Source organism: Hirundo rustica, chromosome 1, assembly GCF_015227805.2.
Source record: "Hirundo rustica isolate bHirRus1 chromosome 1, bHirRus1.pri.v3, whole genome shotgun sequence".
In the NCBI taxonomy this organism is placed as follows: Eukaryota; Metazoa; Chordata; class Aves; order Passeriformes; family Hirundinidae; genus Hirundo; species Hirundo rustica.
The window spans coordinates 123,473,959-123,492,132 of record NC_053450.1 but is presented as its reverse complement, the minus strand read 5'-3'; the positions used below and the strand labels follow the sequence as shown (position 1 = coordinate 123,492,132).

The window sequence follows — 18,174 nt, the reverse complement described above, 5'->3', positions numbered from 1 at the left end:
GAAAATGACAAGAATGTAAACTTCTGTTGCAGTCGTGATCAGATTTCAGCATGGGGAATTGCACTCTACTTAACCAAGCTATCCTGTTACTGGAGCAGGCAGCCTGCCAGCCTTTGCTCCTCGAGTGTCAGCTGCTGGTTGTGATGTTCCATGCCAGACTTAGCAGACTTTCCTCAAAAAACAATTCCCTTTGTTTATAATTCAGCAAGATCCCTTGGGTTTTGCTGGGATCAGGTAATGTAAAGCAATCTTGTATTTTGCCATTAATTCTAGGGGATTCCAGCCACACATTTAGAATTCAGCAGTGTATCGAGTGGCAATTTTAAGGGCTGCAGCATACAATACCTGTTCTGCAAAGAACTGGAAACCCTTATCTTCACGAATACATTCGTAGGTTTCTCCCAGCACAGGATTAAATGGCTTACTTCCAGCTCGGTAGTAACTGGATGCATAGGCAGAGACTGCAAAGGCAGCTATGTATACCTGGGAAGTACATATTTGGGACTTAGATTAATTAATTTACAACAGACACAAAAAAAATAAAAGTAAACTTTATCCTGATTCTGTATTTTCCCCTTCATTTGCAGGCTATAAACATGCACGCCTCCTGCAAGCTAAGCCCTAATTCACACATTAGAGGATTATTCAATTTTCAGAGTCATTCAATAGGTCAGGGATAGAATTATTAGGGTCAGATACTGCAAATTTCATCAACTGAAAACAGCATTTCTGAAAAGTGCCTGAAACAGTCAGGGATAGAATTATTAGGGTCAGATACTGCAAATTTCATCAACTGAAAACAGCATTTCTGAAAAGTGCCTGAAACAGTTTAGCATTCTGCAACACAGTTCAAAGAAGTAACCTTAAAAGTCACTGTTAAATTTTGTATAATAATTGTTTTTTATAGTTGTATCTGTGACTCCATAAATGTACCAACTATCTTTTTTATAAATATAGCACAGGAAGTATTGGATGAGTTTTCACCAAATTTGTTATTTCTAATGGTGTTTGACTTAAATTGTTTTTTATCTACTGGGTGCTATTACCCTAATCATGAAACTGTTGATCATGACTGACACGCCTTCCAAATTTTTGCAGTCAACTCAAGCATAATATGAGGAATTAGAATTCAGGGTTGTTTGATTCAAGTCTCTTTTGTAACACTCCTTCTCCTCTTTTCATTCCCTTTTCCTCATCCTGTGAAAGTGTAGACACTCTCTTTTCACAGTTTCAGAAAACAAATCCACTGAGGATATGCAATTTTATGAACTATTGCAATTACTATGCAACAGCTAGCATTAAATTTTGCTTCAGGAATTTCTCAAAGGCAAAGAATACACCAGTGTGAGGTAATTTCCAGATGCTTGGGTGTGGGGAGGAGGGAAAAGGCTTCTTTTCCCTCCCTTTTGAACAACTGCTGCTCGTTTCCTTTTCCTTTTAGCATATGTTCTCAAGAGAACAAAAAAAGCTGTGGACTGCAATCCCCAGTGAATGACCACATCCTGGGAATAGGCCCCAAATTGTAACCCTTGAAAGGGTCAGAATGAAGAAAGAGGCTTTTCAAGCAGTATTTGTAACATGACTACCTACTCTCTTTAATAACCTCATTTTGAGATAAGATATATTGAGTTGAAAAGGCTTAATTCAGTTTATGGAAAAATCTGTATCTTCCATTTAAGAGAATTTAGGGAGCTTCTAATCCTTTATTTATAGGCTTGCATGTTAAGTAGCTCTTGTACACCTGGAAGCAGAACAACTAAAATGCGTTTCTCTCTTGTTCTTTTGCCAAATGCAGAATTCAGGGTTCTGCACTGGCATAAGATGTCATCATTGTTGTACCCAACACAGGGCATACAGCCTGGTTTTGAGATCCTGAACATTTTGGATAAACAAAAAAAACTTCAGAAAACCAGTTAATAAAAAACCATGGAGCTCATTTAGTTAATAAAGAGATATTACAGTCATGTAGGGCTGGAAGATCCAGCATCTCTATGAACAAACACCAGATCAGACACCCTTGAAACAGATCAGCTTTCATCTATGAGAGGGAAGTTCAATCCCCTACTTCCTTTTTGCTGTAAATTTTTAATATTAGAGAGCAAGAGCTGCAAAACAGAACTCAACTTCTTTTTTGTTTTAAACTTGCAGAACAGCAAGGTACTTGAGAAGAGAGATACTTTCTGAAACAGCAACAGAAATGGAGCAGAAGAGTCAAAAACAGTAGCTGTGTGAGTATGTACAGACACGTTTGGAGAGTTTGCCTCTCAGCTGAGAGAAACAAAACAACGGAATAGAACATCTTCATTTCCTCAGCACTGCTTTTATGCTTACTCTATTCTAATTCTATTGGATGTTCCTAAGCATTTGGAAGGAGGCATTTACCATCCGCTCAAAGGGGTTTGGTGTGTGCGCTGCTTTATCCAGGAGCTCGCTGTACTCCAGCTCCTCGCAGAGGCGCTGCAGGGTGTTTAGTGGCTCATTTAACTCAACGGGCATGGCCACTTTGGAGAGATCCTTTCCTATGTTATTCCTCAGGATATTCCATAGGCTGATGTTACTTGTGTTAGGACATGGAGCCGGTAAACATGTTCTCCGTTTAGAATTGCATCCAATTCCGCTTTCAGAAATACAATCTGAAAAGGAAGGAAGTGGCAGAACAATTAAATTCACATTTCCTTAGTTTCATCCCCTTTGCAAACATACATTAAAATGCAACCATCTTTTCCTCTGTCAAAACTTCCTCCCGCCCACGATACATTTAAGTATTTCACTTGTGGTTCGAAGATAGCCTGTTATAAAAATGACAGAATTAAGAATAACATTTTATGTACATTAACGGAAGTAAAATGCCAAGTACAAGAGATGCATAAAAATGACCTTCTTTTCCCTTAAAGTGTGTAAGAAAAGGCTCAGACTTTACACTGAATTTCAAATAGTAAATATTGTAACTATTTTATTTGTAACAGAGATGATGGATTCCTATCTGTTTAGGGGACATAAAACCTTCTTCCTTGACAGAGCTTTAATTAAGTTGACACTTCTCAGAAGGCGAGATGTGACTTACAGATGCAAGGATAATAACTACTCCTACTGATCTTTTCCTGCTTTTTCGCATACTCCTACCAGGGAAATTTACTGTACCACAAATTTACATTCAGGCTTCTCCACGTTGCTCTCCATAGCATTTAAACTTAGTGATGTTACTTTGAGATACGCCCATACATTAATGGAGAACTGACGTGTTTTAAAGGATGGAAAAGCTGAAGCAACTGTAGAGCTATGGGTTTGCTGAATAAAAAATAATAATAAAAAAAAAAAAAAAAAGACTCAACTCATGACTCCTTGACATGAACATCTGAAGTCTGTGTTGCTATATCAAAGCAATCAGAACAGGATAAATAGTTCTAAGTGTGCCATGACAGGATTTGTAGCAAAATCCAAATAGAGCTCACAAGCTTCCACAACAGGCACTAGTCTGAAGCGATTATATTGCTTAGCAGTACATCACTTTTGTTTCAGAGAGGAATGTGATTGCCACTACAAGAACATATTTTATCTTTCCACATCCTCAGAAGAACCTAGGAAGCTCCTGCCTTAGGATCAGTTACTATTTGGAGACATTCAGGCATATCCCCAATCTGTCAACCCCTGTCCTTTTCTGGCTTTCCTCACACAGCTCTGTCTTGAAGGAATTAAACCCACACTGGGTAGCACATCTCTTTCTGTGCTACACATGCCTGAAGAATCCCTGCCCTTAAATGCACTTCACCAGTACTTCCTCTTCTCTGCCACTGACATAAGCATGGTATCAGCAGTGCTTAACAGCAGTGACCAAAAAGGACAGGTGACCACAAGGACAAACTTCTCCACGCCTGCCATGCCTCCCAGCTCAAACCTCACATGAAGCTTTTAAAGGGTAATCAATAGCCTCAGAGTTCTGAGGAAGGAGTTTCCTCCTTTCCTGCCACTGGCAAACAAGAAGTCTTAATACCTCATATGACTGAGTTACTTTAACAAGGTCAGGTGAACTATTTGCAGTCCCTTTCCTGTATCTTTTTGCTTAAAAATGGCATGGGCACTAAGAGTCAAAAAAAATCTACTTGTAACAATCATACTGTTGAGAGTTAAGAAGCTGAGTTCTATACCTCCTATTGGAAGAATTTATTTCATATCAAAAGTGGCCAAAGAGAAGGATGTTCCCTTAAATACCTCAGAAACAAGGTAAATGCTAAAAATTTATCCTTGTTTAACAGAGCTCCCAGAAATGGGATTTGGCTATGTCTTTTGACACTTCTGATTAAAAGCAGAATACCAATTGACTCATTTACATATTCTGGAACAGTCCATTAATTGAGGTAAGCTACTGAAAAAAACAGAGTAGAGAAAGAACTTCTATACTCATATGCCAAGTTTTCTAAGCAGTGAACTTTGCCTAGTCTCCATTACAGAAAGGCCCAGGCAGTCCTGGTTTGTAAGAGCTGTGACAGACAGGATGAATGCCGAAGGAGGTTTAGACATCTGACCTCCAGTTAGAGTCAATGACTTTCAAGGCCAAACTGGACTATTATCAACGTCTGATCTGACCTTCTGCATTACAGTGGCCAGAGGATTTTGTCATAATCCCACAATTTATGGTGCAGCTAAAGCCCTGTAGGAAAAAGACATCCAGTTTTCTATTAATGGCAGTGGCAGGCTGCCCAAAGCACGGAAATAGCAGGTACCAGAAGCATGCAGATGTGCTTCTTATACTGAAGAGCTTCAGTGACAGTCTTTGTTAGAGAAGGATGAACTGCTACATTAATACAGCTTTCTAAGGTCTAGATCATGAGATCAATTTATTTGCATTCTTTTCTATCTTAAAGGAAAAAATTAAAAATTCTTCATTTTGAACAGTCACAGAATACATATCAAACTGCCCAAGTTTATAGGAATCTGCTGGTCCTTGGACATGATGAGAAAACAGCTGCTAGTAAGAAATCACTGTTCAGCATTTTTGAAAATAAAAATATATTAGACTGGAAAGAACATTGCAGTTAGCTGAAACGAGTTGAAGGCACGAAGCCAATTAAGTTGTAATGACCAATTCTCCTTTTTTTGAGTCTCTTTCTATTAGAAGGACAAATGAGCATATGGACTAACAAGACTATCATGATTAATACATGCAAGAAAGGAATTCTTATGGTCATGCACCAGAGCTGCCAGTGAGTAATTATTCTCATGCTCCTTTAAACACTGAGTTCTGCTAAAACAGCAGGACTTCTGAATGCAGTTGGCTAAAATTGCAGACTGAAAAACAGTGTGACAAGAAAAAAAAAACTTCTTGAAAAACTGAAAGTAGCTGGGCCTTACTTCTTTGAAAAATCTTGTGGCCATGAGAAACTTGAGAGGGAGTGGGAGTTGCATCAAAGCAGCCAAGAAAGGAGGTGTTTCCCTGCTGATACAGTATTACCATCCTTAATCAACAGTGCCCAGATAAGCAGACTATCCAGACTGCTTTTCCAAACCAATCTGAGTCTATGAAAAAAAACCACAGGCTTTTTACATCTCAAACCCCATAATATCTAATTATCTAGTAAAAGGAGAAAAAAAAAATCCCAAACAAACAGAAGCAAAAATCTCAAAACGTGGCATAAAAAAACCACTGAGCTTACCTAAAGTTTGTCTTTCATTCTCCATGTCATTGCTTAGGTTATCTTCTGAGACATTATCACTGATATCACTTACATATGAGTCATCATCTGATACCTGAGCGTGGGGTGGGGAAAAAACAAGATACACCACTCATTAAAATTACCTCAAATGCACGTGGAAATTATTACTTTCAGCTGCAATTATTGTTTTAATAAAATTGAATCATTTAAGCTGTGTTTCAGTACTGTAGAAAAGTACTAGAAAATCCTAAGAAGACACAATTGAGTTTGGGAGAGATCACTATAATTGAAATTTTAACTTGAGTGGAGACATGCTACCTCTCCTTGGCTTCACAACTAAGAAGGCTTTCCTCATATCAAAAGCCAAGGTTTTTATGGAGCCCAAGAGAGGAAATAATGATCTAATAAATTTCAATAAGCATGACATCAGCCTCAAGGTACCTACAGGCACCAAAAGGACAGGTATGAATAAGTATTTTTTGTGATGCAATTCCCTGGGCTCCTGGATAAAGACTCAAGGCAGACAACAATGCAGTATCTGCATACGAGCCACTTAACTGCCATCTCCCTCACTGTGTATATAAGAGTTCTTCATAATAACTGCTACCCTTTACAGTGAAGAGACAGTGACAACAAATAAATATAAATGGCATATTGATTTCTAAATGTTTTGAAAATTTAAATTTTCTGGCAGTCTTCTGCTGTACAGTTAGCACTAAGAAAGACTGCACGTCAATAAGCAGATAAGAAAATACATCTGAATGATGTCAATCTTCTTGCTCACACCTCATTTTCTGAAGAACTAGCAGACAGCAGGACTTCCTGTGCATCAAAAAATTCCGTGAGAGAGTCAGCGATAGACAGTCTGCTTTCATTGGAGACCTGGTGAACCAGACCTCTGCCTTCTTCCCTTGAATTTTCCTGTTTAAAAGAAAAGAAAGTTTTGAGTGGGGAAGTACCCCAAACATTCATGCATGCAATTCCACAGTCTCCTAACTTGAAGGGGTATAAAACATTGGGAAAAGATTGCACACGTTCCTCTTCAATTAATGAGAAATATAGCATACGATTCGAAGTAGGATTTAAAATCAAAGTGAAATAGACCAAAAAGAAGGAAAAAAAAAGCAATGCATATTAAGTAAATCACCTAAGGTGCTGCATATAAAAAATGCTTTGCTGTTTGAATGATTCAGCCAGATATATCCAAGCATATCATCAAAATGCCCACAAAAGAACAAAACTCCCATCTCTTTATATTACATCCTAGATTCACATTCCTTCCTGATGTTTTCCTCCTCAAGCCTTGCTTAATGCAAAGCCTAGAGAGTCTACATAGAGTAGCCTACAAAATTCAGAGGGGTAAATCTTCTTTATAACAGTTCATTTTCCTAGCTCTTTTTCTTCACTAGTTTACTATGCTGTGCTTTGGAAAGCATTCCTTCATGTCCACACCTGAGATATCTCCATGTTACCCCAAACCAACATATTATTAAAGCCATGTAACTGGAATTGCTTTTGCTGCTGGAGGCACATTTGACCATCAGAGAGATCTTGACAGCCCCTCCCACGGAAGCTCTGCAGAACTTTGGTGTAAACAGAGCTCCAATTGATGGCTTGGCAAAGGTGGGGTGACCAGTGAGACTTCTCATTCTGTGATAGCAGTAGCAGTAAAAAAGTTGGAGAAGCTTGCGTGCTACTGCTCTTTCGGACAACTCCACAAACACAAAGGAAATGAGCTATGCTGGCCCAAAGGAGTTTAACAGCTGCTCTCAAGATTTTCTGCATATCAGCTTTACTAGCTTATAACCATGACTTCCCTATCATAATTTTTCAGGAATTGTAGTATTTCATTTTCAGAACAACATAATAAGCAGTCTGACAAGCCCACAATCAACCTGACAAACCTTTCAAAGCTTTTCTGTTGGTAGGTTTTGCTATCATATGGAATGTTATTTGGTTCATGCTGGTAATGGTGACATGGAAACAAAACAAACTGATATACAAAAGACTTGAAAAGCCCCTCCTCCTTTTACGGCAGGGATAAAAGAGAACCTCAAGATTGTCCCTCCTGAAGGAAGGCAGTTACACTAGCATACAAGTAAAAGAAAAATATATTACACACATAAGCATTGCTACTGGGATTGTTTCCAATACTATTTTGAATCTGAGAAGGAAAGTGAGCAGGAAAGGCTCATAAAAGAGCATCAGGTTTTTATATCTAACACATAAGCTTCAGTTTTTCTTGTTCCATGCTCCCATTTTGGCATGATGAACTACAATTAAATTATTCAATAGTCCAATGAAACTTCTCCCTTATGCAAAGGCTTGAGATACTATTTTATACTGCTTCAATTTCCACAGGTGCACCACAGCACCCAATGTATCACTTAGTGACAAGTTTTGTGCAGTGGCCCTGTCTTCCTCATAGCAGCACTACTGTATCACATTCCTCAGACAGTCTTAAAATGAAGCTTCTCCAGTATAAATGATTTCATCCTTAAGTTCCATCCCAAGCCATGCCAGAGGGAATTTGTGAATGCAACCTCCAAAGGACCTTCTGAAAGCTATTTTTGTCATGTGTCTCTCTCTTTGTGTGTGTATAGCACATAGCACAAGTTTCAGAAATAACTCACTGTCATTGCAAGGACCTCCACTAAAAAAGAAAATAACTCCTGAAACTAAGTAACAACGCATTAATGCTTTTCTGGGTAGTGGTTTAGATGCTGCTCAAATTCTTGTGGGTTTTGAAGCAAAAGGCATTAGAATGATCAACTACCTAAAGGAAAAAAAAAACCAACCCAAAACTGAACAGCTAAATATGACCAAAACACAGCTCCACTAAAACAGAACTGAACCAGAAATGAACAGATGGAATCTGTTCTGGAATGACTAAACTGTCTTTAAAAATAAAAGGAAATAATTAGTTACATAAAAGCTCCAGCATTATATCCACTCAAATTCTAATGAAAGATTTATACTACAAGCAGAGCAGTGGTTTATGTATGAGTTAACATTTAGGAAAATCCATCAAAAATAACAAGGTTCTGGCTCTCCTCACTAACACCATTAACATCTACGTCTTATGACCTATAATTACACCATATTCATATGCATTCTGCAGTGAGCCAAAAAACTGTCTGAACATCAGTGGACTCTCAAACTGGCTAACTTGATGTTGGAGACTTCCTGGCTTCACACAAAGAAGAAAGACTAAATGGCTGAAAGGGCTCCTGTGCGTCCCATTAACTTTGATCCTTCCATGGAAAAGTCTGAAAATTGTTCTAAACCTTACATGATCCACACTGGTAACCAACATTCTGGGCTAACAGTGCTTAGATGGGCAAAAAAAAGATCTGCAGAACTTAACAAGGGACTAGAATGGCAAGAGAAACAGTGGCACGAGGGTGTCGAGGGGGCAGCTCTGTACATGCTGAATGAGAAGCAGGCAGGAGGCAAGGGAGAACACCAGGAACCAGGAGCAAAAAGCAATGGAAGATGTGCTCAGGAAACCCACTCACAAGAAAACTCTTTGAAATCAAATATCACACAATGCATCATCAGAAATGACTCACAACCAGGAAAGCAGACTGGCTTTGCTAACACACCACACCACAGGGGAGACACGGAGAACAGGACAAGAGGCAGCTGTACAGCATTGTCTAGATGTAGGGGCTGCGGGAACGGACATCGCTGAAAGAGGAAATCCATACCCACCTTCACCAAATCTGGGCTTGCTTTTGCATTAGATGCTGAATCAATGATCTTAGATTCGGCATGTATTCTGCGTAACCGGTCTTTAAGATCTGTGTTTTGTGCTATTGCCTGGAATATTTAACAAAAATATTGGGGATATAAAGTTCTCTCAACTAACTTGAACGTGGCTTTATTGTATAAAAAGGGGCAAAGACTATTTAAAGTGCAATATAAAACACCACCACCACATCATTATTTTTTTTTACTGGTTCAGCAAATAATTTATTATAAATGCTTCAAACCTTACTTTTTATCTCTCAAATTAAAACTGCTTTTTTCCAGTGTGAGGAAACAGAGATATAGGTGGAGAAAAAAAGTTAAAGATGGCAGGCATATTTTTCTTTTCAAGCTCCCTTCCTTCACCCCCATCTTCAACACAGCTTCTCTCAACATTAGTTCTTGCCACATCCAAAACCATTTGATTTTCCCAAACTGGCAGTTTTCTTTGCCTTCCAGTGACAGAGAAACAAGACATAAATTCTCACAGCTAACAGGTAGAATGTGAACAGGTAGAATCAGATCATAATGGCAATGGTCAGAAAAAAAAGCCTCTACTGCAAACTCGTGTTTGTTGCTTGCTTATTCTGGGTGCACCTGATAGACAGATGTCAATTAGAGTAGACTTGTAGGAAGAGAGCCTAACCCTGCCATGAAAATGTCTCTGAAATAAAAGATTGTGTTACTAATTTTGGAAAAATATTGAAGACTTACATCCCATTTTAGTGATCTGAATCAATATCAGGATGTGGAGAACCCTGCTGTTTACACATCCGCTTTATCCCACAAATGCTTCTGCCTTTGGCAGTAATTTGTGTGGAAAATTCTCTTAGGCACAGGAAAGACAGTAAGCTCAATGTGATGATGGAAGGGAGAAAACTTATTTCTGGCTTTACCTATGTGTGGTCTGAATTTGCCATAAAGGTGTATATATATCCTAACTGTGTCAAATGCTCAGCACTGTGTTAAATCCTCAGCAGGCAAGTGCAAAATAGCTCTCCCGTAATAGCATCTTCCCATTTAAATTATTTGCTATAAAACATTTTCTTCTTCCAGCTGTCTTCTTCCTCCTCCCAAACCAGAAATATTGTATTTTTTCCCATTCTCTATTTCCTTTTCTTAGAATGTGTGTAGGTCAAGGATTCTATCTTAGTGAGGGAGAAGTAGAGGCAGATATGCTAGTTTTGTGGTGGTTTATCCACTTCAAATCTGTTAATTTTTCTTCCACTGCCAGGCTGACAGGAGCAAAATAGACTTATATTTGATAGCTTTCAACCTGTCAGCGATTTTTTTGCTCCTCCTGTACAGAAAACAAACTAAAATGAACAATAACAAACACTAAGCCAAAGTCATTAACACAAGATTATCTCTTTCAAGGAAGTCTAAAAAATATGTAAAGTTTATCATATCCATGTTCCAAAGTTCTTCAAAGGAAGTGCATTCCATTCTCCTACAGAATCTCTGCTGTACAGGGTGAGAAAATTTCTGTTGGCACCATGGCATCACAGATCTGCAGACTAAGAAGAGCCCTCATAGGTGATTACCTTGCTTAAACAGCCAAGGTTCACAGATGACTTCTGGATGGGCTACAAGACTAATTAAGTATCAGATAAGTCCAAGAAGAATTATTTTTAAAGGACATGTACAGGACAAAGACAGACAACCAAATTTCACTGCCCTGAAAACAAAATAATTCAGGCTAAAATAAGTGTTCGCTGAGTTCAGCAATCTTAGAATTGATTTTCTGATATAAAATGGTAGACAAATAACACGGCAAAAATAAAAGTCACCATTCAAATACCAGAAGTGGAACATCTGAAAGCCAAAAACAAAGAAGTGCAAGTGAACGAGTACAGCTATCTGTACTGTACTGTGAACGAGGCTTCAACTTTCTCTAAATACTGTGGAGACATCGCAGCCTCTATAGGTCCAGGCAAAGAGGCATGTCATACACTTAAAAACTATAATCACCTGCAGTTTTTATAAAGCAAAGGGAAGTTTTCATACTGAAATAATTCTAAGATGATCTACATCACACTGATCAGTGCCAGAGAGTCTCCTCTGCCTCTGACGTGGTGTTTGCAACCAACACTGAAATTTTAAGGCCTTGGTAATGATCACCCTCATTGTTCTGGAATCAGATCCGTTTGGTTTACGTTCTTAAACATGACCAGAAAAGCTCTGGTCTCAACCAATTACATAAAGCACATCAACCAAACCCCCACCTTTTTAAAGAGCACAATCTTTTGTCATTTGGAACTCTGCTCTAACAGCATCATTGCTGCTTTTAGAGGACTGAGAGATAATTGAGGTTGGAAGTCAATATAAATGAGATGTACTTGAATTTGCTTTGCAATGTCTTAGTGCAGCATGGTGAAGCTCTAGTGCATTAGAAGGGATTGCTGAGTACATTCAGCCACTCTCGCCTTTATTTTATGCCAAGTCATACAGTGAACATTTGAGTGCTGTTGAGGTAAAGAAAAGGAAAAGGAAACCTGCAACCCATCAGAAGTGAGTAGTACCATGTTTAGAAAGAAAGCAGACTCATAGCAGCAGAGCAGCCCCCCTTATTCTTCATCTCAAATGATACAGATTAGAATACATACCTAAATCAATCCATCTATCAAACTACAATGATTTGACAGTACTTTTACCATTTAGCAAACTCTTTGAAAAGCATGACCTATAATGACTTACTCTGATTAAATTCTGCAAATTTTAGCACAGAGCTGACACTAAAGAAACAGAAAATAACTAATCTAAAATTTAAAAGTAGTATCTGATGACAATTAAGCTTGGTGAGCTTCAGCATGTCACTTACAGATGTTAAGGCATTCTTCAAGCCCACTATTTGTGCAGATGGAGATGAAGATGCATCGTACTCCAGCATCTGCTTCAGCTTTTCTCTCTCTGTTGATATGGTGCTGAAAGCTGACCTCAAGGTGAAGTAAACTAGAACCATTTCATAAAAAGTGACAGTTAAAAACAGCTACTACCAATTGTATATACACCAATTACATAAAACTCCAAAAAAGCATCATTTACGGTGACAGAAACAAGAATTCAGGTTGAGAGATCCAGGGTGAGTTTATTAAAAACAAGTAATATTAATCAAGGTTATAAGGTAGATTTTTTGTAGGAGACATGTTTATGGTGAAGGCTGCTGGGTTTGACTATATTAGCCACAGTCACAATTACTCTGATTATTTGTGACAGATGGCAACAAAGCTAACTAACCACATCTGCTCTTCACTTGCTTTTGTTTCCCAATTAGCTTGAATCTTCAGATGGTCACGATTCTATTCCATATTCCTCTATAAATTCCAGTGGGGGAGAAGAAGAGACAAAAGGAAAAAAAAATCAAATAGGAAAAAAAGAAAGGGCAGTTATAACACATAATGTGCCACAGCTATAGGGCTGGTAGTTTCCCAACAAGCAAGTCAGCTGTGGTGTTGTGTTTCATTATCTCTTTCTGTGACAGAGAAATTTAAGCTTGTTGGATGATTCAGTGACTCAAAGGGTCACATCCTGAATGATGTGCATGTTATGCTGCTACTTCTGCTCCTTTCTGAGGCACATCACCAGCCCAATACGTTTAAATCAGACAACAGATCGTGCAGTTTTAATATCACTACAGAGGGTTTTGTAGGGGGAATGCACTTTTAGAATTTTTTTTCACCATTACAACATTGCATCTTCTCTTTAACCACAAGGAACAAAATTTATTTGAGCAGTATTTGCCTATGTAGGTTTTCAATACTCATCTGACTAGAGTATTAGAGGAGTTCTGAGGACCTAATCAAGCCCTGTAACACAGTCATGAGACTTGCCACTGCAAAAATGAATCCATTTACAGGGAAATGAAGCTAGAAAATCTGAGCATGGATGCATGAAAAGGGCAAACAACAAGAAAATCCCAATAGTTCTCTCTCCTAATCATCCCCTCTGAGTTAACCTGAATGTTCATAATTTCACTGAGTAGTTATGTAACCTAATTTAGTCTTCTGAAAAATTATTCTGAAGGTATATTCCAACACTGCAAACCATTTCCAAAGCTAATTCTTATACTAGACAAATCTAACAATATCACAGGGTGGGGAGGGAAATCTACCCACTGTGATCTACTCTGTTAGGCTTTCTTTTATGTGTAGATAACATGACCAGAATACTCAGTGACCTTCAAAGACATTTAATATGTTGTGTACTAACTTTACTTTTCAAGAATTATTACCTATTAAGCTACAAATGTTACATTTTATTCAATTTGTATCAAAATGGTGACAAAAGACTTTTCTCCGCTACCCTTTCTTGGAAGGGGTGTGCTATGAAGTAACTTTGGAGAAAAATTCTTTATCCTCTTAGTAAAATGATTCTGCAGTCAATAGAAAAAAGTTAATTTTCCCTTCAAATGTGTGGATCAACCTAACCAAAATTTCTGTCATGGACACTTCAGTAAGATGATCGTGAGCAGGTGATTTCTTTGCTCCGCTTAACAGCAATTTTTCCAACTGCATCCCACCCTCGCTTCTTTTCTTCTTTTGGAAAACATATGTCAGTTTTGACTATAATTGGCTTTATGAAGTTTACTACTTACATGCATTCCTTACATAACAGAATCAAGATATATCAGCACCAAAGGGGAACAGCAAGCAAAAAATGCTTATTGATACAATCAACCATTATCATGTGCCAAAGGGACAAGGCCAATATTCCCCAAAGCCTTTCAGCTGTAAATGCTTATGTGCCTCCCTCACCAAGATCACTTAAACAATAAAAATGTTTCTGGTGCGAGGGTGATGGAACAAAGCTCTGCTAATGAAAAATGATTTTGAGGGAAGAAGTATTTCTAGTCAAGCTCCCCCTCTGGCTGCTTTGCATGATTTACTCTTCTGTATTCACTAAAAATAGGTTACTACCATAGCAACCCTTGCATCACCAACAAATGTTGACTCTGAACTACAGCGAAGCGCACAGAATATAGAAAGATAAATGTGTCCATATGCACAAATATGCATGCAAACACAAGAGAGTACAGTCTGCTGAATTTCTTGCAATTGATTTTAGGTATTTTACCTTTTGGCAACAAATAAAACAATCTAGGCTTTTAGCACATAAACCAAGGGGCAGTTAGCTATGAAATAAAAACCCTAAGAAGTGGTGATTAAACCACCTTTTTCAAATGACTCAAGATCTCAACACTTGCAATTCCTCAAGGAAATTAAAGGAAGGGTGTTTTCTGCCTTTTCTAAACAATAAACAGGAAGCATTCTCAGAAGTCATATCATTATCTAAACTGGGATGATACAAAACCATTTATGAAAGACAATTCCATTTACCTTTATGTGCAATGTGAAATAAATCCTCTTGCATTTTAGTAAATTCCGATGATGTTTCAGAGCCATCAGAGTAATTTTTTTCCTCTACAAAATCTATTGTAGATAAGTTTGGATTGGAAGCATGCAGTCTCATAGGGGCAGAAAATACTGAAGGCACCTGTAAGTAGGATTGCAATTTGTGATGTTTTTATAAACTTGAAAGAAAATTTTGTTTTATTGTACCGACCTGGATTCCATGTTGGAGACACCAAAAATGAAAAAAAAAAAAATTACTGTCAATTATCAATAAGCTTTGAATGGATGACACCTGGCAAATGAAACCAGAGATATAACTTTGCCCAAGGTGCCATAATGGGAGATTGCCAAACTCGAAAAATCAAGCCCATAGAGAGCTGTTACATATGCTAGGTTATTTCATCCCACTTATAAGTATCTTATCACAATGCCTCTGGATGCAAATGTGCATGAAACTATCTAGGGAATTTGCAAAAAAAAGGTACTCATTAAAAAAAAAAAAAAAAAAAAAAAAAAAAAAAAAAAAAAAAAAAAAAAAAAAAAAAAAAACCAACACCCAAACTTCAACAAATTAGAGAAGACTGAAAATGGGTAAAAAGCAGGATCAGTGTCGAGAAGGTAACAGGTTACTACTGCAGATATCAGTGACAACACATTTGTGTTTTGTCTGATGTATTACCACTTAAAATGAGCTAACACAGGATGCTACTTAAAAAGGATTCATATTTCCTTAACAAGTCATGCCAAGAATGATCAATAACTAGGGTTTGGAGGAAGATGGGCTCTGAAAGGACTGAAGTTACCTGTAACATTCCTTTAGCCTCTTTCCCAACAACTCTGGATCGCCACCTTCTATGCGTTCTCTTTTCCTTCTTTGGGCTTTCAAAAGGTCCAACCTTTTAACAACACACAGGACAAAAACAATAGAGACTGCCATAAATCTAACAACGGTAAGAAACACCTTGATTCTTTAGGATTTGGGGTTATTTTTTTGAGTTGTAAGGGAAAATAGTTTTTGCTTTTGTTTTTAAACAACAAACCTGCATAGCATTTATAGCAGGCGCTGAATATGTCCTGTGAAGAACATCCATGCTCTGTAACAACTGGTTCATTTCCAGTAAATATGTGTGACAGTTGGAGAGGTCTGTTTGGAACAAGAGAATATTTTCAGTTACCCTAAAGTAACAGATACACTGGCAGTTTTCTTTCTTTGTAGGTTAGTCCTATTTTGATTGCAGCTAGCTTAAGTTATTCATTGACTAAAAGCATTAGACTGTTGGATAAAATGATTATATCCTATAGTCAAGTTCAAATTCAAAATAGTGCAATGCATCTATATGGTATGTATGACGATCATGATATCTTTTCCTAGCTGGATGCAGAAAAATGAGAATAATGTGATAATTTCTGCAGTTTGAAAATTGTCAGAGCTCCTCATGGTGAGGGTAACAATCCCACAGGCATCAACACTGAATTGTGCATTCAGACTTAGAGGTGAGGCTCCTCTGCATTAGAGATGAAGCTCACTGGCAGGTAGAAATTTAACAAATAAGTATCACACAGACACTGCCAACATGAGAAAGATCTTCATGCTCTTAGGAAAGTATGAAAGCAGAAGGTGACTTTGAAGTACAAAGACTTAGTGCTTTTTAAGTTACTAGGTTTTGGATGCTTCCCTTTTGCCAGCCTAAGTATGTTCAAATCTTATTAGTGAACATGATGTTCCCATATAAAAGAAAATGTACTGAAATGCATTGGTTCCTTGAAGAGCTGCCCACAACTGATACCCCCACATCCAAAATCACCAGTTCTTTTGCAAACAAGTGAGTAACCACTTAATCAACAACCACCTCTTACCTTCCTCCAGTTTCAGAGAAAATTCTAACTGTAATGACTACTTAGTGTATTATACTCCCATGGTTAAGAAAAAGTAGGGGAAATATTAGGCTGCTTTCAACTTTCTTCAAATGTCATTACCTCTTGAGCATTTTTCCATGTCTTCAGAAGACTGTAGCCAAGACGAAATCCTGGACTCATTACTCGAAAAAGAAAATGACAAATTACCTCCAGTTGACGTTGAACTCTGTTTGGTCAAGCTGCCTGCCTGTTCCAAAGAGGAACAAGTGAATTATTAACACAAATTATTTTAATGCTGCATGCACAAATTCTGACAACCAACAGTTGAGGACCATGATCATGGACAAGGAGACTTAAGGCACTAATTACATGGAGGGGAAAAAATTGTATGACCTAGACTAGGTACACAGTCATTGAGCACAATGCTGTGATAACTAACGTAACTGCTGTCCACAAGCAGTAGGAAAACTCAAGGAACCATGAAAAATTGATGAAAACTGAATTTTGAGGAAAAGTAAAGTTCTGCATAAATTAAGACAACGTAGTCTTAAGCTGCGCCAAGGGAAACATAGGTTGGATATTAGGAAAAAGTTTTTTACAGAAGAAATGATCAAATACTGGAATGGTCTGCCTGGGAAGTAGGGGATTCACCATCCCTGGATGTGTTTAAAAAAAGACTGGATGTGGCACTCTGTGCCACGGTTTAGTTGAGGTATTAGGGCTGGGCTGGACTTGATTATCTTGAAGGTCTCTTCCAACCTCATGATTCTGTAAAACAATTAAAGTACCATATCTGAAGATGACCAAGTTCAGACATTTTGTTCCTCCTCCACTTCCCAAAGAAGCCCCAAAAGTAACTTAGATGTAACACACATTTGTTAAAGCTGTTTTTGGTGTAAAAGCAAGATATGATTTAAAATTTTGACACTAGATGTCATTTAAAATTTTACACAAGGTTGAATGACTTCAGCATGGATTTGGCTTGACAGGCCTTAATACAGGGATGGCCATACACCTTATCTGGGTAAAGACTACCCTTTGAAAATATCTCAGTAAACATTTTCACACAGTTCAATTTCAGCAGTGCTCATCTTCAGATGATTCAAGAGGTGATGGAAATTCTTCATAAGAGCTAACTGAGCAGTATAATTAAATAGCTTCCAATGCGAAGACGTTTTTACCCAGTACTATTACCACCTATAATGCTGTTTTCTTCTCTGATGTAACTACATATAATAGCCATTCAAATTCCTAATTATTTGTACATCTTCCTAAACCTTTCATTTTCAAGAAAACCCAGGTAAGGAAGATGCACAAATCACATGCTCTGTCAACATCTTGTTAATAATCAGTTTTAAACTGTTTCATCCTAGTGCCATTACACAGACATTTTACTGGTTATGAGAAAAGCTGACTAAATTGTTTGGCTCTTCTCTGAAGCATACAATTTACAAACTCTGTTATCGCCTGCTCACCTTATATCAGAACTCCAGTAGTACTAATGCTAAATCTATTAATAAGAAACTTCATCTACATCTCAGTCTGTTGCAGCTTTCTTAGTTGGC

General features: G+C 37.8%; 1 protein-coding gene across 4 annotated transcripts in view; it reads right to left on the bottom strand.

Moving 5' to 3' along the window:
- OSBPL3 (oxysterol binding protein like 3) overlaps window positions 1-18,174 on the bottom strand; it is an 81,232-nt gene that overhangs the window by 12,827 nt on the left and 50,231 nt on the right. For 3 of the 4 annotated variants that reach the window (XM_040075895.2, XM_040075906.2, XM_040075915.2), the window contains 10 exons: window positions 16,730-16,856; window positions 15,793-15,896; window positions 15,556-15,648; window positions 14,738-14,894; window positions 12,223-12,353; window positions 9,366-9,473; window positions 6,438-6,572; window positions 5,652-5,745; window positions 2,383-2,633; window positions 346-483 (listed from right to left, as the gene is read on the bottom strand). In XM_040075895.2, coding sequence (XP_039931829.1) covers window positions 346-483; window positions 2,383-2,633; window positions 5,652-5,745; window positions 6,438-6,572; window positions 9,366-9,473; window positions 12,223-12,353; window positions 14,738-14,894; window positions 15,556-15,648; window positions 15,793-15,896; window positions 16,730-16,856 — 1,338 coding nt within the window. The remainder of the gene's footprint in view (window positions 1-345; window positions 484-2,382; window positions 2,634-5,651; window positions 5,746-6,437; window positions 6,573-9,365; window positions 9,474-12,222; window positions 12,354-14,737; window positions 14,895-15,555; window positions 15,649-15,792; window positions 15,897-16,729; window positions 16,857-18,174) is intronic. The other variant, XM_058422624.1, reaches the window with a different exon arrangement.